Genomic DNA, 23,276 nt, shown 5'->3' with positions numbered 1-23,276 from the left:
CGAAGCGTAAAGCAGAACTCGCGGGACAGATATTGATTTTCTCGGTCAGTCTCTTGTCCGTGGCTGGTACCGGATTATCATGGAATGGTAACTTGTTTGGTATTTTTGATTCTGCACTTACTATCGCAAACCCGGCCATCGCCGGAGAAGCCTGGCCGGCACTCGCAGGTGTGGCTACCCTCTTGGTTGATGCACTGCGCATCCGGTGAGCACATGTGATTGCCGGCTGTGCATTCGTCCACGTCCACGCAGGTCGCAGTGCCGTCCTCTTCGTAGAGATAGTGGAATCTGTGAAACGAGTTGCATTTTTAACCCCTTGCACTATCGCTCCATTCATGCTACGACGATTAGCATTTTTACTACTTTGATGTTTGTAAACAGTCGCAATACGATGCGAAATGTAGATGCCCGCAATACCTGTGATATAGTCAATTTTACGCGATACTGGAGTTGAGGAAGTAAACTCTAATGCTTTTACGTTTCTAGATATTTATTTACGTTTATAGATGCCTTATTCGCTTTGCAACTGGCATAAAAACATCACTATCAGAAGATTCGTTATCACGGCCATCACTAAACACTTTTGTACTTTGCATTTTGAAGGCGTTTCTTAAATTTTAATAATTGAACTGCTTCGTAACAGCAACGACAAGAATCGTGACTAACTGTTCTGAGGTACTGAGAGGAACTAACATTCAGTCACGAGCGTAACGGGCAAAAAATCAGTCCGCGAGCTCGGCTTGTTATGTTTACGTTTGGCTAATGTTGCGTTTGAAATTTGTGCTATATTTCGTCGATAATTATAAAGCCATTTGTAAAGTATTATACTGGTGCAGAGTTTAAGCAGCACAAATTGAAACTGTGAGCAGAATAATGAATTTTATTTGATATGCAAATGCATCCAAAATATTAAATGAGAAGAATATAAGAAAATATAGAAAGGAAAAAAAACTTTCCAAAATAAAAAATTAGTATTTTTTAAAATCTAGTTATTCTTTTGATAAATTTTGCAAAAATATTTCGAATGTTAATTCCAAGTGGCCGCGGTTAGAGAGTTAATGAATATGTGTTACAATCTTTCTACCAAATACTCGCAAAGGGTTGAACTTCGTACGGAACCGTCGCAAGAATATTCTTATCAAGAACATCTCCAAATGTCTAAATTGAAAAGAAAAGTGGAGCAGTTTGCTTACCCAGAGTTGCATTCACATTTGAACCTGTCGCCAACGACAACGCAGCTGCTATGTTCGGTGCATGTGTCCTTTCCCTTAATGCAAGGGTCCTCCTCCTCGAGCGGCGTGACCTTCGTATTCACGGCGAACCGGATGATGCCCTCAGTGGCCTCGTAAGTCGTCATACCTCTGAAGTACTTGAGCCTAGTTGTGTCGTCCTCGGGGTCAACGGACAGGTAGGGACACTCGTTATAAACGATCGTCTGGTCCAACGTGAAGTCCATATTCCGTTCCCCGGAACCGTCGTTTAATTTCGAAGTTCGTTCGCTCTGAGCGCGAATTATGCCCGGTTGCACTCTGGTATAAAGTTCATCGTAGTCACCGTTGCTAACCCGGGTGTCCCTCGACAGGTGCGGCAACGTACCTATCACCTCCGCCTCCATCTTCAGCTGACCGAACACGTCCAGGCCGAGGTAATTGTTGCGGATCGTCACTTTGTCGCCCGATGAGCCGAACGTCAATACTGCTGTGTGATTAAAGAGCCCGCCTGTAACAAGCAATTTATTAAATTCAGGGGATGAACTTGGAATCACCTGTTGTTACTAGTTCATAGATTACACAGCCTGTGCGATGTATTCCAAGCTAATCTTTCAGAATATCATGTCGGCTGAATTTGTGTCAAAATTAAATGGTGCAAGGAGGGTGCTTCTTTAAGTATACAACAAATTATATTTGAAATAATCACATTTAAAAATTTTCTCCTTTTTCAAACTATTCATTCATCAATTCTTGAAAATCGAATGTGTTAGAAGTTAAAGATAATTGTTATAGCATTTTAATTCTATGCGAGGTATGAGATATACTTTTTTTATATAATACTGCTGAATAGTATATTTAGATACTTGCAAAAATAAAATGTAATTTATAAAAGATTTGTGACAACGATAATTTACAAATAATAATTTAAAGAAATAAAATAAAAATAAAATTTATACAACATTCTTCTAAGAAGAACGTCACATCTAACACAAAAGTGCTCAATAAATTTTAGAAAAGAAGATACAGCGACGTGCTGTTTTGTTATTTTAATTTTGCTTAGACAGAGCTGCGTACCTGTCAATTGATAGCCATTCTTCGTCTTTCCAACAGGTTTCGCGAACAGCCAGGCAATCACTTCACCAAGACTGCCGAGCAGTTGGAAGTTCGGCCCGATCTCATCTGGCACACGGGACAGAGCGGTGTACGTTCTTCCATCCTTTGTTTGCACATAACACTGCAAATCTCTCGCTGGGAATTCGACGTTGTTGATCGTGCCAGAGATGCGGCCAATTACACGAAGTGGGACATCTGCAAACATTTGCCACCCCTTCCAATTCCTGTGCGGCCACTTCAAGAGGTATTTAAGCTAGCGCTTGAATTGTTTCACCATGGAACTGCGAGACGTTTCACTAACTGCATGCTTTCGTTTACGAAAAGTCAAAACTCGCGAAATTAAAATAGCTGGGCTGCGCGGGACTTGAATTTCTTGGCTGACTGGGAACGGAAATATTCCAGTGAAATACTGCTGCTTTTAATTACCTATTGGACTAGAAACTACAATACTAAGATAGAGTACTCGATCATGGATACACCTAGTGGACTAGGCACTGAAATATTAAAATAAAATATCTTATTGTACTTTTGTATCATACGTTGTATTGAATTGGTTGCATATGTTGTTACTAGAATGCAAATTTTATACATTTATGATAAAAGTGAACAGATGCATAAAAAAACTGTAGGTGCTGGAAGAATTTTAAAATACCGTCGTTTACTTAAAAAAAATATTAAAAGAAATTGTCATTATTCGTTTCTTATTTCTCACAACTGTCTCAGAAAATTTTAATTTTTCACAAAGAACCGCAGTCTAATCATTACCGTCGATCTGCCATAACTTCATTTTTACACATCTTCAAAAAGCTTGATTTCGCTAGTCCCTGGGTGAGTGGCCTCGCGAGTTAGATTCGAACAGAGTTGATTTTCTAGCCTGAGTTAGCTTTGAATCGGGGATCATCGAAAATTCGTCAGAGGTAGGTGGGCCGCGTTCAAAAGGTTGCGCCTCGCGAATCTTGAGTTCTACGGGGTCATCGAAGGGGCGGCAGAGGCTCGTAATCCCTGAATAGATCACAGAGACCGTCCCGCAGAACCGACCGTTATTGGACGTCGTTTATATCGCGTCGCGACGCTTCTCCAAAGGAGAGAAGAGTGGTTAAAATTGCGAGCCACGGTCGACCCGTTCGAAAGCGGATTTTTACGTTCCGGGAGCAGATCAAAGGGACGCGGGCTCGCGGATAATTAGGGACCTCCTTGAGTCTCGCGCGACAGCCGCGGATATGCTCACCATTCGGCTGACAGGATTTCCCGTTCCCGAAGAATCCTTGCTTGCAGTGACAGCAGAACCCGACCGCGTAGTCCATGCACGACGCTTTGCTGTGGCAAGTCGTTGCTCCGGTTCTGCAGCTGGCCACCTGGTTCGTTGCGCTGATGTCTGCGTGTAACGCGGTACGTTCGCGTGTGAAACTATGCTGGCTTGCTCTAAGCGATCCCCGAATGCAACGAGATTTCGGTTCAGAGGAAAACTTGGAAACCAGCGGGGACCTTTACCGCTTCCTCCCTTAATTAGCGCGTAACTTGAACAGTTATGAGCACAGTGTACGTACACAGTATGAAATTAACCCTCCGAGCACTAATGAAATTTCAAGAAGCACGCCTCTGATTCAGAAAATAGAAGCGTACTGTAAGACGCTTTTTCATTTGTAAGAAAGTAGGATCGCGAGATTGCAACCCTTAATGGATAAGTTGCTCTAATTAGAGACACCGATTCTTTCCTTCATCCTCTTAACCCTCCTACGGTGTTCATAACAATTTGCACTAATGATGTTCGGATCTTTACGAACGGTACTATAATACAATGTTTTTTTAGCTCGTTGTATGAAAAGATACAATAATCAATATAACAAAAGAAAGTGAAAATTCATTTGCGAATTTCGATAAATTTGAATCGAATAAAGTGGTTAAAATGACACCGTTGAAGGTTATATCGCCACGCGTGTCATTATTTCATCCATTGTTTCGGTTCCATGTTTTTCTCTTCACGAATTCTCAGCATTCTCTTCGCTCCGCTTGATCTTAAAAGTAGGAACTCACCCTCAATGTTATCCGGTAGTTTAACATCGTCGTCGTTGAATGCTGGACCAACCTGGAACAGCCACTGTCCCGGTCTGTTCACATTCGACCACCTACAGAACAATAGGATTTAGAATGTCGCCGCGCAGTGAATCACTCGAAGCGAATCTCTCGTTAAGCAGTGCCTCCTTCTGACTCACTTGTCGACGTTCTGAATCTGATCCGTCCCGGAACCCTTCACGGTGTACATTCTTCCTTCGCTCATAAATCCTGCCTGCGCCTTCGCGTCTGGCAGACCGCTGGGGTGCGATTCACCTTGGATCCACTGGATACCATTATCCGGGTACAGCAGCTCGATGTAGGAATGCGTGCCGTTCGACGAGATCGCTACTTGGTAAGTGTTCACCTAACAGAATTCGAATAACGTTAGGAATTCGTCCGGTGTCCCGAAGATTAACAGCTTCGCGTGAATCTGATCGAACAATGCTAACTAGTGACTGCGATTTATCCAGAATTTGCTTGGCGGCGAATGATTAAAAACTATCGTTTCGCGCGAATTTTTGTACCAACCATTTATAGCGGAACATTGAAATCGCATACTAATTTATTCTGTTTTATTAATGTAATTGCATTTGGTACTACAATATCCCTAAAGCCTTTTGTTCTGTTGGGGGTTATATTTTACATTTATATTTTTATTCTATTGAGGTTATACATCGTCATATTTAACTGCTACTTTACACGCCGGAGAAAATTCAGTCTGTTTTTAAATTGTGAGATCATTGTTAATTTGCTACATGTGAATCTATTATACCCATTTAACACTTTAACCGCCACGTCATTCATATTTCAGTGACGGAATTATTTACGCAGTGTTCAAGACTAATTTGTACGCTAATCTATTAATATATGTGATAATGTAAGACACGTTGTGACACATTATATGCATCTACATAAATGCAAGAACGTTGAATATGTAAATCCTTATTGAAAATGTATCTTCTCGATTTTAATTTGATTAAATAAAATACTTTAATGGTATGAAATTCTTGAGATATTTTACGTGGCAGTCAAAGTGTAAAAGAAGCTCCGATCAGAGAAGGGTGAAAATGAAAAGTTTCGGTAAAATGAGATACAAAACAGAAGGATGATGAAAAGAAAAGAAAAAAGAAAAATCGACCGCGAATCGACGACCTGTATGACTATTCTTGTATAAGCAACTAGAACTAAGAAAGCGTGTCTACAGAGTTGACAATTGTTAAGCAGAACGACGAATTTCTGTATTTTATGAAAACCTTCACATCCAAGGTACAGGACTTTTATTAGGGTTCAGGTATACTTGCAAGTATACTAGGCACAAAAATGCGTATTGTCGCCTAGCTTACCAGTTCTTTTGTACAGCCCGTCCTATTCGTATCGCGCTGGTGTCGGTATAATCATAGTTCTTCCACCGTACCTTCCTAACACCCTCTAAATATAATTATTTGCACTGGTTTTACACTGCACGAGTGTTTTATTCCACCCAACCCTCAACAACAATGAACAATATAGACTCGCATACCTTGTCGCTCCTCTCGTTGAAGTATCCGACGTCCAGCCAGGTGGCGAGAAACACATGTGTGGGCATGAAATCAGCCGCGTCCTTGAAAGCGTGTCGCACCATTCCTCCGGCTCTCGCGAGAACTTCCGGTGAATCTGTTTCACCGTAATAGACCCTTCCGGAGCCTCTGGTGTCGACGTGGGTGTAGAGCGGCGCGATAACCGGATCGTCCAGCGGGAACGGGATGTTGAAGAACCTTTGCATCGCTCTGGCGAAGGAGAGAACGCCATTCCCGTTCACCTGGAACGAGGTTCGATAAACCCTGTTAGCCCGTTTCTTCTTTTCCAAGCGAAACCTGATGAAGTGGTCGAGCCACCAGGATCTGGAGAATTCTACGAGGCTCGATAATTAAAATGGCGTCCTCGTAATCAATTTCAAGATTTGGAACACTGTTGGTACTTCGAGAAGCTCGTTATCTTTTCGATGGAGCACGAAGACGTACTTCAATCGAGGATCTATCGAAGCTCTGTAGTTCTAAGGACTGCGAGCTAAGCGATTTATCGGGAACGAAATCTGAAATATTGATTTGCTAGGTTTCTCGAATTTACATGTACTCGACCAAAAGGGGTGGCATTATAGGGGATGTTTTGCATGATGTTTTGGATGTTTGTTTTATATTTATATAAATATATTAGGTCTACCGGAAAATTCTATCCGTTCTGAAATAGAAAGAAAACAATAAATTTTACATTCATCTAATATTTATTGTATTATTATAATAATTTAATATAATCGTAACTTATACCCTGTTGCCAGCGTGATGAATATCATTTTTGAGAAGTATTACATGTCGTAAATGAAATGACATTGGCAGATATATCTTTCCGGTAGACCTACTAGTATCATGCTATGATCTGAATATTAGCGTATCGACAGGAGTGATAGAGAAATACTTAGCATCGAGTAATTTAGAGATTTAGTCGAATCCCCCAGAAACATTGTTCTTATTCTCTCATCCATTATCATACTTTGTCTAGTGTCATTGTTCCCTTGTCATCAGTATTTAAACACTTGGGTAAATTTGTGCATACAATGAATATAAATTTTCCTTTAAGAAATTGTTCCAATTATTCTTGCAACTGTGAAAATACTGTTATATAAAAGGGGTTGAGAAAGCAATACGACGTCGAATTATATTCAATTCTCAAAGATCTCTTATCTATACCCTGTGCCAAGATACATCTTTTGGAGAAACTATATTTAATCTCTGATCATTGCATCCCCTTAAAATTTTGTTGACACGCGAAAACACGAAAATCCACGTTTCGCAGAATACTTGAAACGAATCTAGGAAAATCACACGGTGAACGGCGACGTTTGAAAAACGAGCTGCGGGCCATTGAAGTCCGAGGATTTTCGTGTTCCGGTGCACCCTAATCACCTATTCGTAGGGGATGTGCACGCGGCATCGAGAGCCGAACGTCGGCGCACGTGCGGCGGGCAGGTCAACAGGTAAACTGTTAGCACGTGCCGCGCGAAATCCGCCGATGACGTAACGAGCCGGCCCGCGCGTTGCATATCTATGTGTGCTCGTCGAGAAGTCATTCACCCAGAGCGCGGGTTTAATGGAGCAACGGCGTCGCCGGAGCATTGAAAAGCACCCGAGTTCAAAACTGGTCGCGGCGCCGCGAGTTATCGCGCTGTCAATTGGCTAAACTGAAAAGCGCGCGCGTTGCTCCACATTCGCCACGGCAGCTGGGCCCGTCCGACACGGACAGACGCGCGCCGCGCGACTCGTCGTTAAAGGGACGGAATTAAAACTCCGCCGAAAAGAAAAAAGAAAAAACTATATTCGCTTTGCCGTGAGACCCTCGTCTGGGCCGGCCTAATTCGTTGCGCCACGTATTTTTGGCCACGGCGAAACACGAAATGAGAATGATGTCGCGTCGGCGAAGGCGGATTCGAGCGTTCTTTAAGGCGGTGTATTAATGGAAAGTTTAAAAGAGGTTCGGCGATGCCCCGGAACCGACGTTCGGACAAATTACGTTCTTTAAAACGGTCTGCTTTCGGGTGAAGGGTTGAATTAGACCACTTGTAAACGCTAGAAAGCTGGCGAATTTCAAGCATCGACCTTGCTAATTAGCACTAGTTTGGTATTAGTTTAACATCAGCTAGTTTACATTTCTTTCTACCAGTATCAATGGTATATTTACTCGGATGCTTAGCAATTTTTACTGTAATATTTGTCCCGAGGGACAGATTCATTAAATAAATTCCTCGTAATTGTATTTTTACAATTTGAATAACTGTAAATTAAAAATTTAGAACCTGTGTACGTAGCAAAATGAGATTAAGAGAAAACTTCGTAGCCAATTATATCAACAATCGTTTGCACTTTAAACAATTTGAATACATCGGCACTCTTAAATTTATTTAATCTTCCTACTGCTGTATTTCTCGACCATCCATCTCTGTCGCAAATGTATAAAATTCGCCACAATACATGACTAATACGTAGTTTGATCCATATGCTAGTTCAAACTAGGCTATTGTCATTTATTACGGGTGATGGAGTGCTTTTTCAATGGTTGCAAATTGACATCCTTGTTGGTCTGTGGTTCTATCATCATTGTCACTATGTATTAACCATTTATGATGGAACGACGTATGATTTAATTCGATCATTGGCTGTGTGAAATGTAAACGTGACATGCATCGAATCCATTAAAATCTTATTAACACGACGACCGCCGCACAATGCATGAATTCCTGCTATGCGGGTTAAATAATTATTTATCCAGATTTAGAAGGGAACGAATTTCTTTGTTACTATACGTATAACCCTTTGCACTCGAGTGGTGACTCTGAGGCACCACTAAAATTCTTCTATCATGTCTCAAGACAATTTTTATACAAACAAAGTTAAGATTTAAAAAATTGTTAAACAGTGAAACTATTTCTTATGCATAAAAATGCACTTTATTACGTAGAATGGAAATATTACGAGGCAAGAAAATTATTTTAGATTTACAGTTGAAATAGCTTCGAGTGCAAAGGGCTAATAGGTTGCAGAAAATTTAGAGTAACCTTTAAGCTTCGTCCGTTCCTCTTCTCAATATGACACAGTTTTTACAGATTATGAAAAAATAGTCTTTTCAGTAGGTAATTTTATTAATTGTGAACAATATGAATAATCAACGAAAATTATATTTATTGTTCCATTACTTACCATCGTGTGAATTTGATACCAACGAACAGATTATATCGTAGAAATAAGGAACGTATGAGGGTTGATCAAGATAAGAAATATTCTCAAGGAACGCGTCTGAAATTAGTATACTTCGCGTTTATCGCATCGAAAATGAAAATAAACTCGCCATTTATCATTTGAAAGCCGATTTGGAGTATCAATTCGGTTGCGTATCGCTCGAGAGGGGTTCGCCGCGCGATCAGTCAGTGTACAATGAGTGGCTAGTTAAATATACGCGTTGCTAATCGAAATAAACGCGACGGAAACAAACTGGTCGCGCAAAGCTGGAAACCCATAGGACCGGACCAACGACGTGTTTCCGTTAACTGGCCGAAGTTGAACGCACGACATCCGAAATTCCGGTCTCGTTCGGGTCGGTTCCCACGTGCCGGTTTCGAGACGCGGCTAACAGTGTGTATGCGCCAGTGGAAGTTCGGGCTGATTGTATTGTTTTCACGTGATGCTAATATCGCGGACGCCACGCCGTGACGAATCCAACACCCGTGGCCCGCGTGTGTCGTTAAACGGGCGACCGACCCGGTCACGCGAATTGACACGAATTAGACCGACAAAGCAATAATCCCGCGTCGCCGTTAAACGCGCTGCCAGATCCGTTCTCGCGTTAGGTGTCAACTTGTTCGCTATTAAATCGTCGGCGTTATTTTCCTCGACGAGGAGAACCTAGACTTAAGGTCAATTAGCGTGGCTGTAAATCAGTCTGCTGATCGTCCGCAGAAAAATTCGATGCTCGGGTTCACGACTCTTTAGTCGTGTCAGATTCAATATTGCAACAGTAGTTACACTTATCTCACTGGTTTGTGTTACATTCGTCAATGATGTCATAATTGCGGTGTACATATTACAACGACAACGGTGCTTACTTTTCATGTACGTCGGCGCGTAAAAATATTGTCATTCCTTACGAGTTTTTCTAGTTCATGGATAAAATTATGATTTCAACTGCTGCGAGATATGGTCACACACAAGATCTGTATTGGATGATTTCGTCTCGACTTTTCATTCATGTATTTGGCATTTCGACTGAAGAGTAATAAGGAGACTGTGGAACACAAAGCGGGAGTAAAATCGGATAGATATAATATTTTTGGTACAACGTGCAACCTATTGAAGTTTCTGTTCTGTAGCAGCAGTCGTAGACTGCATTAAAAGTAATACAGTACAACCTTATTATCCGAGCTGATAGACACACATAACTGTTGAGACAATAGAACATTTATTATAGTACGACATTATTAATTTAGGCAGTAAATCGTGTTACAAAGAATGCATACAATTGAATACAAATCTGAGAATCACTGAGAATCGCTGATTACTCCCTGAGAGTGCAGCAACATGTTGAGCTCCCCTGAAAATCCTCTAAACTTTTAGCAAACGATTCAGCAACGGGCGACACTTGGCAGCATCAGGAAGAGAATCGGCGCGCGAGATGGATCCCCGGTCATTAGTTCGAGCCATTCCTGTCTATTTTCACCGTTTCCTCCGCGTTCACGATTACCGGGGAGGGGATTACGTGTGTGCGTGTGTGTCATCGGCTCAGCTGTGACCTACGGCCCCTCGCGATAGCCCTGCTCGCAGATAGCGGGAGACTCGGACTCCCGGTGTCTCTGAACGCGAGCGAGAGTGTCAAAACGTTTCGGCGGCAACCAGGGAGCACCGCTCGCACAGGATCGATCGATGCGCGGCCTCGAGAGTTTGCTAGTTCGCAATCGATTATCGGCCCGGTCGGCTCAGCACGCTCGCAATTATCGGCCGGGAAATCGTCTAATCGGAAACGACTGATCTAGGCCGATTACTATCGATCGCTGGGAATTAAAAGGAAGGAAAAGCCGTGTTGGCCGATTGGAATAATTACCGGGGACGACCTCGGTCTCGCGCGCAGCCCTGGGACCTTTTCCTTTTCGCTTTAGGGGCACAGCCGCGAGATTGGTCCTGCCCGGTCGCGACCGAGAGGCACTCGCCGATTGATCGCGATCCAGATTTCTAAGGGATGATTAAAGCGCGCCTGTCAATTACTCTGCTTTCCAGATTCCCGTTTATACGGTCGATGCTTTTGGCGGATGAAAGAGAATAGGTCGACTTTCGAGTCGATTTCCTTCCCTTCGAACGATTGCTTTAACGACCGAGCTATCGACGGCTTGTTATAGTCGGTCGGCCAAGTCGACAAGTCTCACTTGCAAACGGAAGATAGAAATGGTCTTAGAGTCGATTAGAGATACTGGACACGCGAGCATTGTTATTTCATTATGTCGTTTGTCAGCGAGAGTTTGATTGATCACGGTTACTGGCTCCCTTTCTTATCTACTAATTTTATTTATAGTTTGTTCGTGCATTCTTCAGAAATTTCTTGACCTCTTTTATTATAAAGTTGCGTTAATATATGTACGATAAGATATACAAAAGAACATGGGAAATTAGAAATAATTGTTAGCAAAAATGATTAAAAGGTAATCTTTAATCGTTTTAGTAAAAATTGTGTTAAATGGAAGTCATTAATCGTTTTAGTAAAAATTGTGTTAAATGGAAGTCATTAAAAGATGTCTTTTCACATCCTCGGTAGAAATGATGTTGAAGAAAATTAGTATAATAATTGGTACGAATTTAGAGATCGACCTAGTAGATTGAAAGAAGAATCTCACTGTTACGTATTTACCGTATTCCTTCCTTGTGATTAATATTACCATTACATATTCTTTCGTTATGATTACGATTATACATCCCTTCATTATGATTACTATTACTACATTAATATTACTATCATTGTATTAGTATTTTAATTAACGCTGTTAACCGCGACCAACGGTAACAATCAGCAGAACCCCAATTGGTTTTAAGACCCTCATTTCCCCACCCACGTGACGACCATTCTTATCCTCCCTTAACACCCCGAATTTTCTTCGGGAACCCAAACAGCACGTCCGTTACTCTTAGCAACAGTATCGTCGAAAAATAAAGCAAAGAAATTCCAACGCGTCTCAATCACTTTCATAACTACGCGTTCATAAATCAAATTGTTTCGGAACCATTAAATTAATCGTGTTCGGAACCGAATTTACGGCGGTCTGAACGAGACATAGATCAGCAATATCCCGTTCGAACTTATTCGGATTATTCGTGGTAAAAAGAGCTTTGACGAGCCAACAAGGTAACTCGCCCCTTCCCCGTCGCCCCACGGTCTTAATTCTCAAAGAAATTAGAGGCGAAAGGAGATTGCGGTCGTCGGCAAAACCGCAAGCGCCGCTCGAAAGCTTCAATTACCCGGGCAAACAACAACGGTTCGCCGTGCGACTGCGTTAAATACCAACTTCGTGCTCGTTTAAACTTCGAAACTCGATCATTTCACGGAACACTTTGCACGGATAACGAGATTCGCTCGACGGTCCGCCCTTGTCGCGAGCCTGGATCCCGGTGCTCATTGAATTTGCGTCGTCGCGGGTCGCTCGACCGTCAGCCGTCGCCGTCGTCGCCGCGGCGACACTCTCTAACGACGGTCGCGGCGTCTGCGACGTTTCTCGATCCTTTGGTAGTCGATCTTTTGTGGCCAAAAGTCGATTCTTCAAACTTCCCATTCAAAAACCAGGCTTGTTCTGGTAAACCTTTTGCGTTTGCTCAATTTGCACTGCGCGTTTCTGATGATTAATAAATTAAATAATTTAATTTATATTATATACGTACTTTAATACGTATTAATGGCGTTTAATTATTTAATACGTATTAATAGTTTTCAATTCTTTAATAAGTATTAGTGGCTTTTAATTCCTTAATATATATTAGTGGCTTTTAATTCCTTAATATATATTAATGGCTTTTAAGTCTTTAATACGTATTAATGGCTTTTAATTCTTTAACATGCGTTAGTGGCTTTTAATTCGTTAATATGTATTAGTAGCTTTTAATTCCTTAATATGTATTAATGGCTTTTAATTTCTTAATATGTATTAATAGTTTTTAATTCTTTAATAAGTATTAATATCTTTCGATTCTGTTAAGTTTTCTACAGTGTACCGACTATTGTATTGAACAAACTTTCATTTTGCTCATTTGATAATTTTTATAGAAAAAGTTGTTTTAGGACAACCAACTTTTTTTGTAACTCTCAAATCTTCCAATGCAATTTACGTTTAACTAATAAATAATAATAATAAATACAACACTTTTAGAAAATATATAATATAGTGAAGAATATGAAAGCATTTTTAAAATTATAAAAGTATTCTTCCAAAACTATTCTCCTTGACGAAGAGATATTAAGGTTAACCATAACTGGTTAACAATTCTCGATCAACGAGTAAAACCTTGAGTTTTGGTCAGGAAAAGATAATTTTCCACCGTGCGCCCGTGGGACCGAAATAAAAAATAATAAAAAGCCGGTCCCGCACGCGCTAACGCAATCTTGTAATCGACTGCAATCATTTTGATGACTGCGAATCGTCGACGATAACCGACGGAATAGAGATGATTGTCGTGTAGGCAGGTCTTCTAAGTAGACCGGCGCGGATATATGTATCGCCGCGTATATCTGTGTCAATCAATTTGCCTCGAAATCGGTTTGTACACGACAAACGACAGTTCTATCGCTGCTTCGCAAAACTGTTTCCCCTATTGTCATCGTCTCGTTGGGTTTCGTCAATCGAAATAATAATATGCTCTCGCCGATTTCTGAATCCGTGTAGGATAGCGTGTTGCTCGAACGTCACTCATCTTTGAGTCGGATAAATGGATAGCCGACGTTAAATGGTGGATTTTGCATGGTCTGATTTAAAATCTAAATAATTTGATTCATGGGTGGCGAAAAATATCACTATTCGTCGTGTCCTGTTATATTAAAAGAAATTGAAAGAAAATAAAGGGGAATTAAAAGAAATTGACAGAAAATTAGAAGAAACGGATAGAAAATTAAAAGAAAAGAAGAAATTTGAAAGAAATGTAATCAGGTAATTTCTTAGAATTTTTTCATCTGATCTAAAAATATTGTTTCATCTAATTACAATAAGATACAGATTTATCTAATCTGTTTCTTAGGAGTATCTCTGTTGCCTTCCCAAAGCAGCACATTATTTCGCAAATCACGCTGTTCTTGGAATTGACTATAATACGCAGGTTTAATCAAATCGCTCTATTACCCAGTTCACGCACGACCAATTAGTGCCATCATAGTTCTCAAGGGAAGGAATTTTTGTAGCAATCTGGTACATTGATAGGCATCGTCGTGGGACCATCTACGCTGGGAACGGAAGAAAGTCGACGGTTTATCTCGGTGAGACGGATCAAACATCTCGTCGTGGAGATGCAACGAGAACAGATTTCGTGCGGAATTGCTTTGCAAGGATCGCCGCCCACGCGAACGTCCCATTAAAGATCAGCCTAGTTTTGCAACGGAATTAACAGAGTTATCGTATATTGGAAAGACGGGCAGGAACAAGGGCAGAGTCAATCCAATTAACCGCGAATTTCGAGGCGAGGCGAACGATTGGACCCGGCCGGCCGGCCGGCGATGACGACGCGACGATCGGGCGGAATCGCGAGCGGAATTTCGCAACCGACTCCCACAAATCGTCTCTTAACTAATGTGGGAAAGCGTCAAGGCTAATTGGCTCCGTTTACGTCGTAAATCGTCGGTCGTCGTCCATCGCGGCGCGGCTCCCAATCGGGTTTCCGATATTCCGCGTTCCTCCGATGCTATCTCCGCGGAACCAACAGGTATCTCCGGCTCGGTTTCCGCGAACGACCGTGTGCAGTTACGGCGCGACTTTGTTTTCCCTCTATTCGTCAAACCGCGGCCACGCATATATCCATTTAATTAGAAGCCTTATCGTCCCGAAATTTTCCCCGATTCTTGTCTCGTCGATTTACCGCGGCTACCTGGATTTTTGCGTAACACGGGCTCGCCAAGCATTTATCTCATGAGAGCATAACTAAACGCAGTCGGATGAGCAACGCCGCCACTCGGCGTGGAACTGTTCGGTAAACAAATTGCGTTGCTCGCCAATGTATTTACGTTTTCTGGAAAGAATTATTACTTGACACATTTCACGCGGTCTTTTCCGACAATTTAACCGGGAAGTTTTAGAAAATCGTTCTATTTATTTGGGCACGCTTTTAACCTTTTAGATACGGCAGGATTTTGCGCAAATAAAGTTTTTCGTAACTAAATTACGATTTTCTCTTAATATATATTTTTTCCGGATATCTATATATAGTACTATTAACATATATTCTTTTCTTAATATATTGTATATACACACTTTCACTTTAATTGTTTGCTTTAATAAATAATAAAACAATTGAGTAAAGCACGAGCCATTCGCCAAAGCCACTATAGTGGCGCGTAGTATCTAAAAGGTTAAGTGTCTAATATAATATGAGATTTTATTTGATTCTATTTAGCTGCTGATCAGGAAGTTTCTCTTCGATATGGTTTTATCTAAAGTCACTTCATGATGTACTGATTCATGCCAACAGAGATACGCTTTTTAATTGACAGTATACGAGAAACGTATTGATACATGTCCCGCATATGACGTGTTAACAGATCACCTCTACTGGAAACCTATTACTAGGATTTTTAATTGATATTTGAGCTGCCTGTTTTACAAGCGATCTAAGTTCATTTCTATTGAAATTGAGATATTTAAAGAAATAATAAAAGAATAGACTTTTAAATATTTATACTATGTTGTCTGAGATAATTTGTTGATTTCACAAATATAATTGCTACCTCAATTGATCAATCTCTTCCGTTAGACACGTAACATTTGGATAGTTATTATTACGTGATTACACTAAAAAAAGATTAAATTACAATTTTCAATTACGAGATAACCAAGATTGCACTACAAAGTTATATCCGCACTCTTCCGCAAACAGCCGACCATTAATTTACGTTTTACAGAGTTAATAGTCGGAAGTATATAAAAACGTGTTGGTCAACGTTAAGAGAAAAAAAATTGCCTACATAGCCAACCGCGGCCATCAAAGTGTTAACGAGGAAGAAACGTTCTCAGTGGAATCAACAGAAGATTCCATTTATCGATCGACGATCTTGATGAATGAAGACGCTCGAATACGCGGATGCTTGCCGCATATCTCCGCGATCGGAACTCGGTCGAGTAGCCAGCGTTATTGCCGCGATTATCCGTCATTAATCATGCTCCTTTCCGGCCTGTCGAGTACCGAGCTCGGTTCGTTCCACACCGTCGACTGGTCGTCGTCCGTGGCCACGAAACACGCGTCAATAATGTGCCGATAATTCGCCACGCCAATTCAATTGTTGACCGTGTCGATGAATGGGCCGGTATGCTGGCATAATCGCGCCGGCGCACGTGGGCGTCGTTTACACGAGATCGACTTAAGGAGAGCTTAGACCCAAGATTCTCGATAATGTTGTTCCAAATTCGATATTGCGCCAAGTTATTCATTGTTCAGACTCTGGATGCTCCTAAACCATTTCGTCACGTATCAGGGTCGATGTTAATCCATTTATACCCAGAATTATTTATGATATATATCAAATGGATTTTTATACTAATATTGTAATATTTTACACTAATATTGTAATAATATGATAGTACAACTTGTGTTTAAATATAAAAATATTGTTAAATAATATAGATTATCATTTATATGTATTTACAATTTTTTTAATGAAACCGTGATATGTATGGTATTAAAACTCCGTATTGATGTGCACTTTATAAATAACGAGAGTGAAGTTGTCACTACAAGCAGCTGTTGCATGTATGGACAGGAATAACTTAGTTTAGTTAGTTAACAAATAGTCGACTATTCGTAACATTTGTTTAAAAAATATTTTTGTAAGGTGAGTCATTAATAACTCGTTGGGCACAAATGGTTTAATATCGCAGTCAAATTTTATATAATGCACGTTTAATTTTGACAGTTTTGTCAGTTAAATAGTCAGTTTATTTTTACCAATTGATGTTGAGTTTGCAATAACATATGATAAGTATCTTTTTCATAAGATAATATTTAATTGTAAAAATAAAATAACCTAGAGAAAAATTCAAAACGTGACTTGTCTTGAAAATGCCCGATTTTTAAAAACACAGATAAATAAAATTTCTAACGAAGATAATATCGATAACAACGAAAGGCAAGTATTCAGAATATTACTGCACTTCGAAATGGTCTCGGCGATAATGAAATCTCGATAGCTAGCTCGGTAATCGCTTTTCTTAGTTTGGTTGCATTCTATTCCCTGTAACTCTCCGGCTAGTACTTATCTCGCTAAACAAACTTCCTACATATTTCACTCGTCCTTAATGTTTCTTATACTATCTCGCAAACTATTCAGATCACCGTAAACTGCATAAGAAAACAGTGGACAATTCGGGCAGCTCTGCTTCGAAGAATGGTTGCTGCGATAACACGTCAACTTCTGATCATTTAGCACCAAAAGAACCACGATGATCGAATTAATACTTTTGATTCTCAATTGCTCGATCTAGCACGTTGAAATTCCATGACCTATGTATTCAGTAAATTTATAAGTCTGCGGGTTTAATTTCTATTTCAATTATCCGTGTAGGAAGTGCCTAACATTAATGTTTCATACGTTATTGTAAACCGTTTGTTTCCTTCTGTTCTGCGATTGTTTGCTTGTTCGTTCTGTGTCAGTAACAGATTAAATTCTTCAAAACTATGGAGAAATTAAATATTATGTGGGAAATTTAATTCTTGTATACTATTGCCGGTTTGCGAGACTGAATTTTTTGATTCATTACTCGCGCTACGAATGTCCTCCTCGCGAGAAGGAAAGCCGCAGCTAAGTAGCGCGACCGGCAATAGGTCGACCAAAGTGAATTATCGCACGTCCTCACGGTTGCGAGTTCACGTTCATCGGGTTAACGAAGAATATTTCGTTAAAGAGTTAAACGTCGACGTGTAATTAACTCGGCCTCGTCGCGTGCTTTCCGCGATGCACGTCCTTTTTTTTCCTGCGCGCGGTACTCGTAATGGAAACGTGACGTTGGTCGGCATGAGATCATGCACCTTGGCACGGTCCGATTAATTAGCCCGAAGATCCCTCGGATACGGGAAGACGGGACGACACCGCAATCAGCTTTCATTCACGCCGGCTAGCCTGTGAATCGGTTCGTGGAACGAAGTGAGATCACCGCGTCCCGCGGGACACGGCCGGCCCGTCAATGTTTGCGATGACTCGATCCGTTTCGCAGTAAATCGTCGACAATGACACGTTTTCCCGAAAAGAAACTACGCCGAAGCCGGCGGTAATCTCCGAGAAAATCTTATCTGTCTCGAGATTTTCCACGGTCCATGCCAGCGAGCGAGCGAGCGTTCCGTCGCTCGGACTTTCCGCGAATCGCAAGACGTTTATCGCCGCTTCCTCGGCCGTGTCGAGTTACACGCGTCCCTCGGCCCGACCCGACACGAACCGACCCGACACGAACCGACCCGACCCGACCGGGCCCGGCACGGTCCCCGTCTCGTCCGCGCGACGAGACAGCATGAGAAACAGCTCGTGCGACGACCCAAGCGCAATTAAGCGATTGCGCGCCGGCTGCGGCCGTTTGACCGTCATCGCAGACAATGAATTCGTGTCATGCCAGAAGATGACGGCAGATTAGACGCGAGCCGAATTAAGGGGATGACCGAATGTCCCCCGGCTTTTCCTCGCTCCGCGCGAATTAATATTAACGAAGATGTTACCGAGCCACGCCAACGTCGCCGCTCCGCCGACCCCGCTCCCTCCCGCGGTGTTCCAATCGGTTTTACGTGGCTCGAAACACCGCGGACGTTTCGCGAATCATCGGACACATGATCGCATTCGGATGACTCGCGAATCGCGTGATCTCTGCGCATCATTTTCTTTGAAACGCGTGTTGGGAGGACACGGACGTCGAGTGCTTGTTCCTTGCCGCTTTGGGACGGTTTGTTCGCAGTCAGAGGATTCTCGTTAGTCTCCTTCATCGTTAAATTTTTATGTTTAGCTATAGAGTATATTGTTTAACTATATACTATATAGTTCAACTATAGACTAGCTGATTATTATACTATGCAGCTACGTTGCAACTGTGTGTACTGTCTGTTGTTCGGTAGAAGTGAATCGTCTCGGGCGAGGGGAAGTGGGAGTGTCCCGCAAGCTTCGCCTGATCTGTAGGCTAGTAGACCTCATTTTTCTATGACCTCCCGAAACCCTCTTCTATTGCTAGATGAGGAGACCCACAAATTAATCGACTCGAGGAGCAAGGGAGAAGGGTTGCCCGCTCTACCTAATCACGTCTCTTATTCAGCGAGTAATTTAGCCAATAATGAGCAAAAGTGAGGAATCAAAACAAATTAAAAGAGTCTAGGTAGCGACCGATTTTCCTTGTCCCTTACGTCATTTAACTTATATGTAGTGTTTCATTTCCTCGTTTCCCGATATCATTTTTAGGTTCTTAACATTGTATATTAATCCCTTGACGTACCATTTCCCTCGCAGCCACCGCGATTACGAATTTTTCAATTTGCACAATTTGCAGAAGGGACAGAACATTAATGTTTATTCCGTGCCTGAATTTACTTGAATGCTTAAATATTAATAACAAGGGATTGGAATTTTATTCCAATTTTAAAGAACAGAATAACATCAATATTTAATTATTTGTTACTAGTAATTTCCATCACGAGTCGGACTCGTCAAAGTATGGGAAGGGGTTAACATAAGCATAAGATATCCGTAGAATTCTTATATATTGCAAGCCTATGGACATGAGAATAATATTATAATTTATTACTTACTAAAATATAATATTATAATTAATTATTAATAGTATTACTGCGCGAACAAAACATGATTATTTTCCCTTATACTTTATGAATATTGGACTTAAATTTAAATCGTATATGCTAATCGTTTAAAAAGATAATATAATACGACATAGTCAACGCCTTTGCATCTTGTAATTGTTGTGCTGTTTCACTTTGTCTCGATTGTTCTACACCTTCTGACTCACGTCTCGCTCGTTTCGCTCGTCCGTGCTTGCGTAAATAATACTCACACACACACATACTAAACAAAGCACAGGCACACGTGGCTGATGTGCTCTCAGTTGTAAATGGAAACCACGGGGGAGCGAGACGATGGCTGAAGTCAGGAAGCGCTGTTTGTTTATAATCGACAGGAGTCGAGATCCTCGTTTTATGGAAATTGAGGCGACTAGGAAGATATCGTTTCTGTCAATAAGAGAAATGCATTTACCCTGCTTCTACAGGCACGTTCCATGGGTGGTCGAATACTTTAAAATCGATCAAGGAATTAGCTGAGACAGCAGCTGAAATCATGATATTTCAAACATCTACAGTACTACTTTTCCTTTTCAACAACAATGTACCAATGTATTGTCTTGCAACATGAACTTGGCATGAATGAGTCAAAGAATGAAATTCCTATTCGACTTCTATTTCTTGTGATACAATCCAGTATGCATTATCGAGTCCTAGACGCGACTGATGTATATTATTTTATAACAATGACAATATTAGATCTACTTAAACTTCGCACAATTTAAATTATAACATATGCTCGAATAACGAAGTTTATCTAAAAATGTCAAATAGAAACAACGAAGACTGTGAATTAAAAGCAGAAGAGAGCCATGTTTATTGGTATAGTACTTCTAGTGTACAGTCTCACGACGCTTGCAATGCATGAAAGACAAAACTGACAACAGCAGTCCAGTATGCAAGATATAATTAATTAAGTGCGGAAGTAAAATACGAGCGTAGATATCGAAATCATCATTGCAAGGAAGCATTGAAAGCACCGGATAAGATGGGGTTGTTTCAGTGGCGCAACTTTACGGTGCACTCGTGAAGCAGACTCGGCTATCTTCCGAGTATTGTCCTAATTTAAAACGTTAAGTAAACGCCTCTTCCAACCGACGAAAGATCGGCCTCTTTCCCCACGATGTGTAAACAGCGGCACGCGCGGGTCCGGTGTTTACACAGTTTTGCGCGCGCCTAACCGCGGCGCGGCGACTTTTCAGATGCGGCCCATCCCGGGACATCCCGCCCCTCCCGTGTATTTTTGTGAGCACCAAATTTAAAACAGGGCCGAATGCGACTGGCCACCGCTGCCCGATGGAAATTCCTGACCGCGACGGATAAAAATAAAAATTTTTCGGCGGAATCGCGAGGCTTTCTATTGCGGCTCGAAATAGACGCGGCGAACCGCGTGATAGCAAGTATGTATCTGATACCGGAACCTACACGGACCACTCTGAACTTGAACAGTTTTTCAAAATATCGATCCTATCGTTTAAGCGTTGCTCAACTTTTTCACAGTATTTTTACTCTGTGCCCTCTTTGTGATAGCTACTGCATTGTACGAATTTTATCATTCACGAACAGCTTGCAAGTTGACATCGACAAGGGTTATTTTTATATACAGTTATAATAAATTTTTATTATAAACTTGAATTACAACAGATTTCGATGAGCATTAAAATAAACTCCAGTTTGATTCATTCTTCTTGCAATTGGTCTATGAACATGAATTGCGCGGAAGTTTAGTCTAGTCGTGACTGTGAATGAAATCGTTTACTATTTACCTTGATTGGAACGAGAAATCTCATCAAACATAGAACACGTGCTAGACAAGGTAAATAAGTAAAATGAAATACGTGTACCGATTCTCCAATATGAATCTTAAACACAGTAGCCGCATACGTAATGTCTCAAGGAAACTGAGAACATCTTGGTACACAAATAATTAAACCATGTACAGACCATAATGTTTATTCTGTAAAGTATGTCAATTGGAAACCTGTGGAAAGTATGTCGATTTTTCAAACGAGCCGGACAAGGCTTAAGAAAGATGGACGATCGATGTCAGCTGCCTACAGAAGGGTTAAAATCTTAAGACAGAATAAGTGATTTCTGAGAAATATGAGACCTGTTGGGTCAGAAATAATTAAACGATGTGTTGACCACATTGTCTATTCTGTATCCGTGAAATCTTTCAAGTGAGACTGACAATATTTCAGAAAGATGGACGCGCGACGTGATCTATCTACAGACCTTTCGAAGCCTCAAAACGCAGTATATAATGTCTGGGAAAAATGATATCTCTTCGTTCACGCATCGTAAAATCACGTGCAGACCACACTGTTTTGGAACTCATGAATTTTTCAAGAGAGCCGGGAAGGGTTCCAAGATGGCAGCAGTCTTCAGAAGGGTTGAAGTCAAGAGGGTATGAAAGTACTCACGAATATGCTGTTGTAGATCTTGTCGTAGAATGCGATGGGCGTCCTCAGGGCGGTCTCGGCGGACAGGAGCATCCCGTTAGCGTCCGTCTGGAGGTTCATGGACCCGGGGGTCCCGTAAGGATACAAATCGTTCTTGGAGATTGCCGCGGCGAAGGGCGCGAGCAGGGCCACGACGGCCACCAGCCGCAAGACGCTGGAACGCGCGCGACGAGTCATTCTCTCGGACTGCCTTCACGCTACTGTCGATCGGCAGCACGAGTCACGAACACGACGAGTCTTCTCTCGCCGCCCCCTAATCGCCTTCGCCCGTTCGTCCTCTCGGTCCCTCTTCTTTCGAACGCGTGAAACGCTCTTCTTCTCTTCTGCTCTCTCCCGTGCCGCCGATAATTTCGAGCCGCGAGAAACCCCCACCCTGGATCCGCCTCGGATCATCGTCGCTTCCTCGCGGGGGCACGCACCAGCAGGCGCGAGCACTCGCGCTTCGAGATTCACTCTTGCGGCACTCGCTAACATTTATTTTTCCTTCCGGTACCGGGGTTTGGTCCCATCAACGGCGGCCCGGTTCCCGTCACTCGTGTTTGTTGATCTTCCAAGCTAGCTGCGTTACGAAGGGCCACCTCCTCGGATTCGAATGGGCGCCGGTTTACGCCGAGAATAATCTATGGGGTTGCGCAGCAATTTACGAGAAACTGCGTGTTTTATCTTGGTTTTAGTCCGTTTTCATTTTATTGGACTGTCGTTTGACGATATTCAGGTAGTACCGGTCCGACGTACATTGGCTGATTTAGAATGTAACGGGTTGAGTGACAAATTTATGCGGTAGTTTATAACTACTTTGCGGGTTTTATACATTCATTAATAGATTAAATCGGTGCGATTTAAAACGAGAAGTAAATTTG

General features: G+C 41.7%; 1 protein-coding gene across 5 annotated transcripts in view; it reads right to left on the bottom strand.

Moving 5' to 3' along the window:
* Ndg (Nidogen) overlaps nt 1-22,680 on the bottom strand; it is a 39,625-nt gene extending 16,945 nt beyond the window's left edge. For 3 of the 5 annotated variants that reach the window (XM_078192052.1, XM_078192061.1, XM_078192069.1), the window contains exons 1-8: nt 22,378-22,680; nt 5,899-6,177; nt 4,538-4,743; nt 4,359-4,450; nt 3,553-3,699; nt 2,286-2,519; nt 1,194-1,719; nt 122-288 (exon numbers count right to left, since the gene is read on the bottom strand). In XM_078192052.1, the coding sequence (XP_078048178.1) occupies nt 122-288; nt 1,194-1,719; nt 2,286-2,519; nt 3,553-3,699; nt 4,359-4,450; nt 4,538-4,743; nt 5,899-6,177; nt 22,378-22,593 (1,867 nt within the window). In that variant the 5' untranslated portion in view covers nt 22,594-22,680. The remainder of the gene's footprint in view (nt 1-121; nt 289-1,193; nt 1,720-2,285; nt 2,520-3,552; nt 3,700-4,358; nt 4,451-4,537; nt 4,744-5,898; nt 6,178-22,377) is intronic. The other 2 variants (XM_078192079.1, XM_078192088.1) reach the window with 1 other exon arrangement.
* Between the last annotated feature and the right edge of the window lie 596 nt (nt 22,681-23,276).

This window comes from Augochlora pura, chromosome 2 (genome assembly GCF_028453695.1).
Source record: "Augochlora pura isolate Apur16 chromosome 2, APUR_v2.2.1, whole genome shotgun sequence".
In the NCBI taxonomy this organism is placed as follows: domain Eukaryota; kingdom Metazoa; phylum Arthropoda; class Insecta; order Hymenoptera; family Halictidae; genus Augochlora; species Augochlora pura.
Note: the sequence above shows the minus strand (reverse complement) of the source record. Positions and strands in the feature narration are given on the sequence as shown.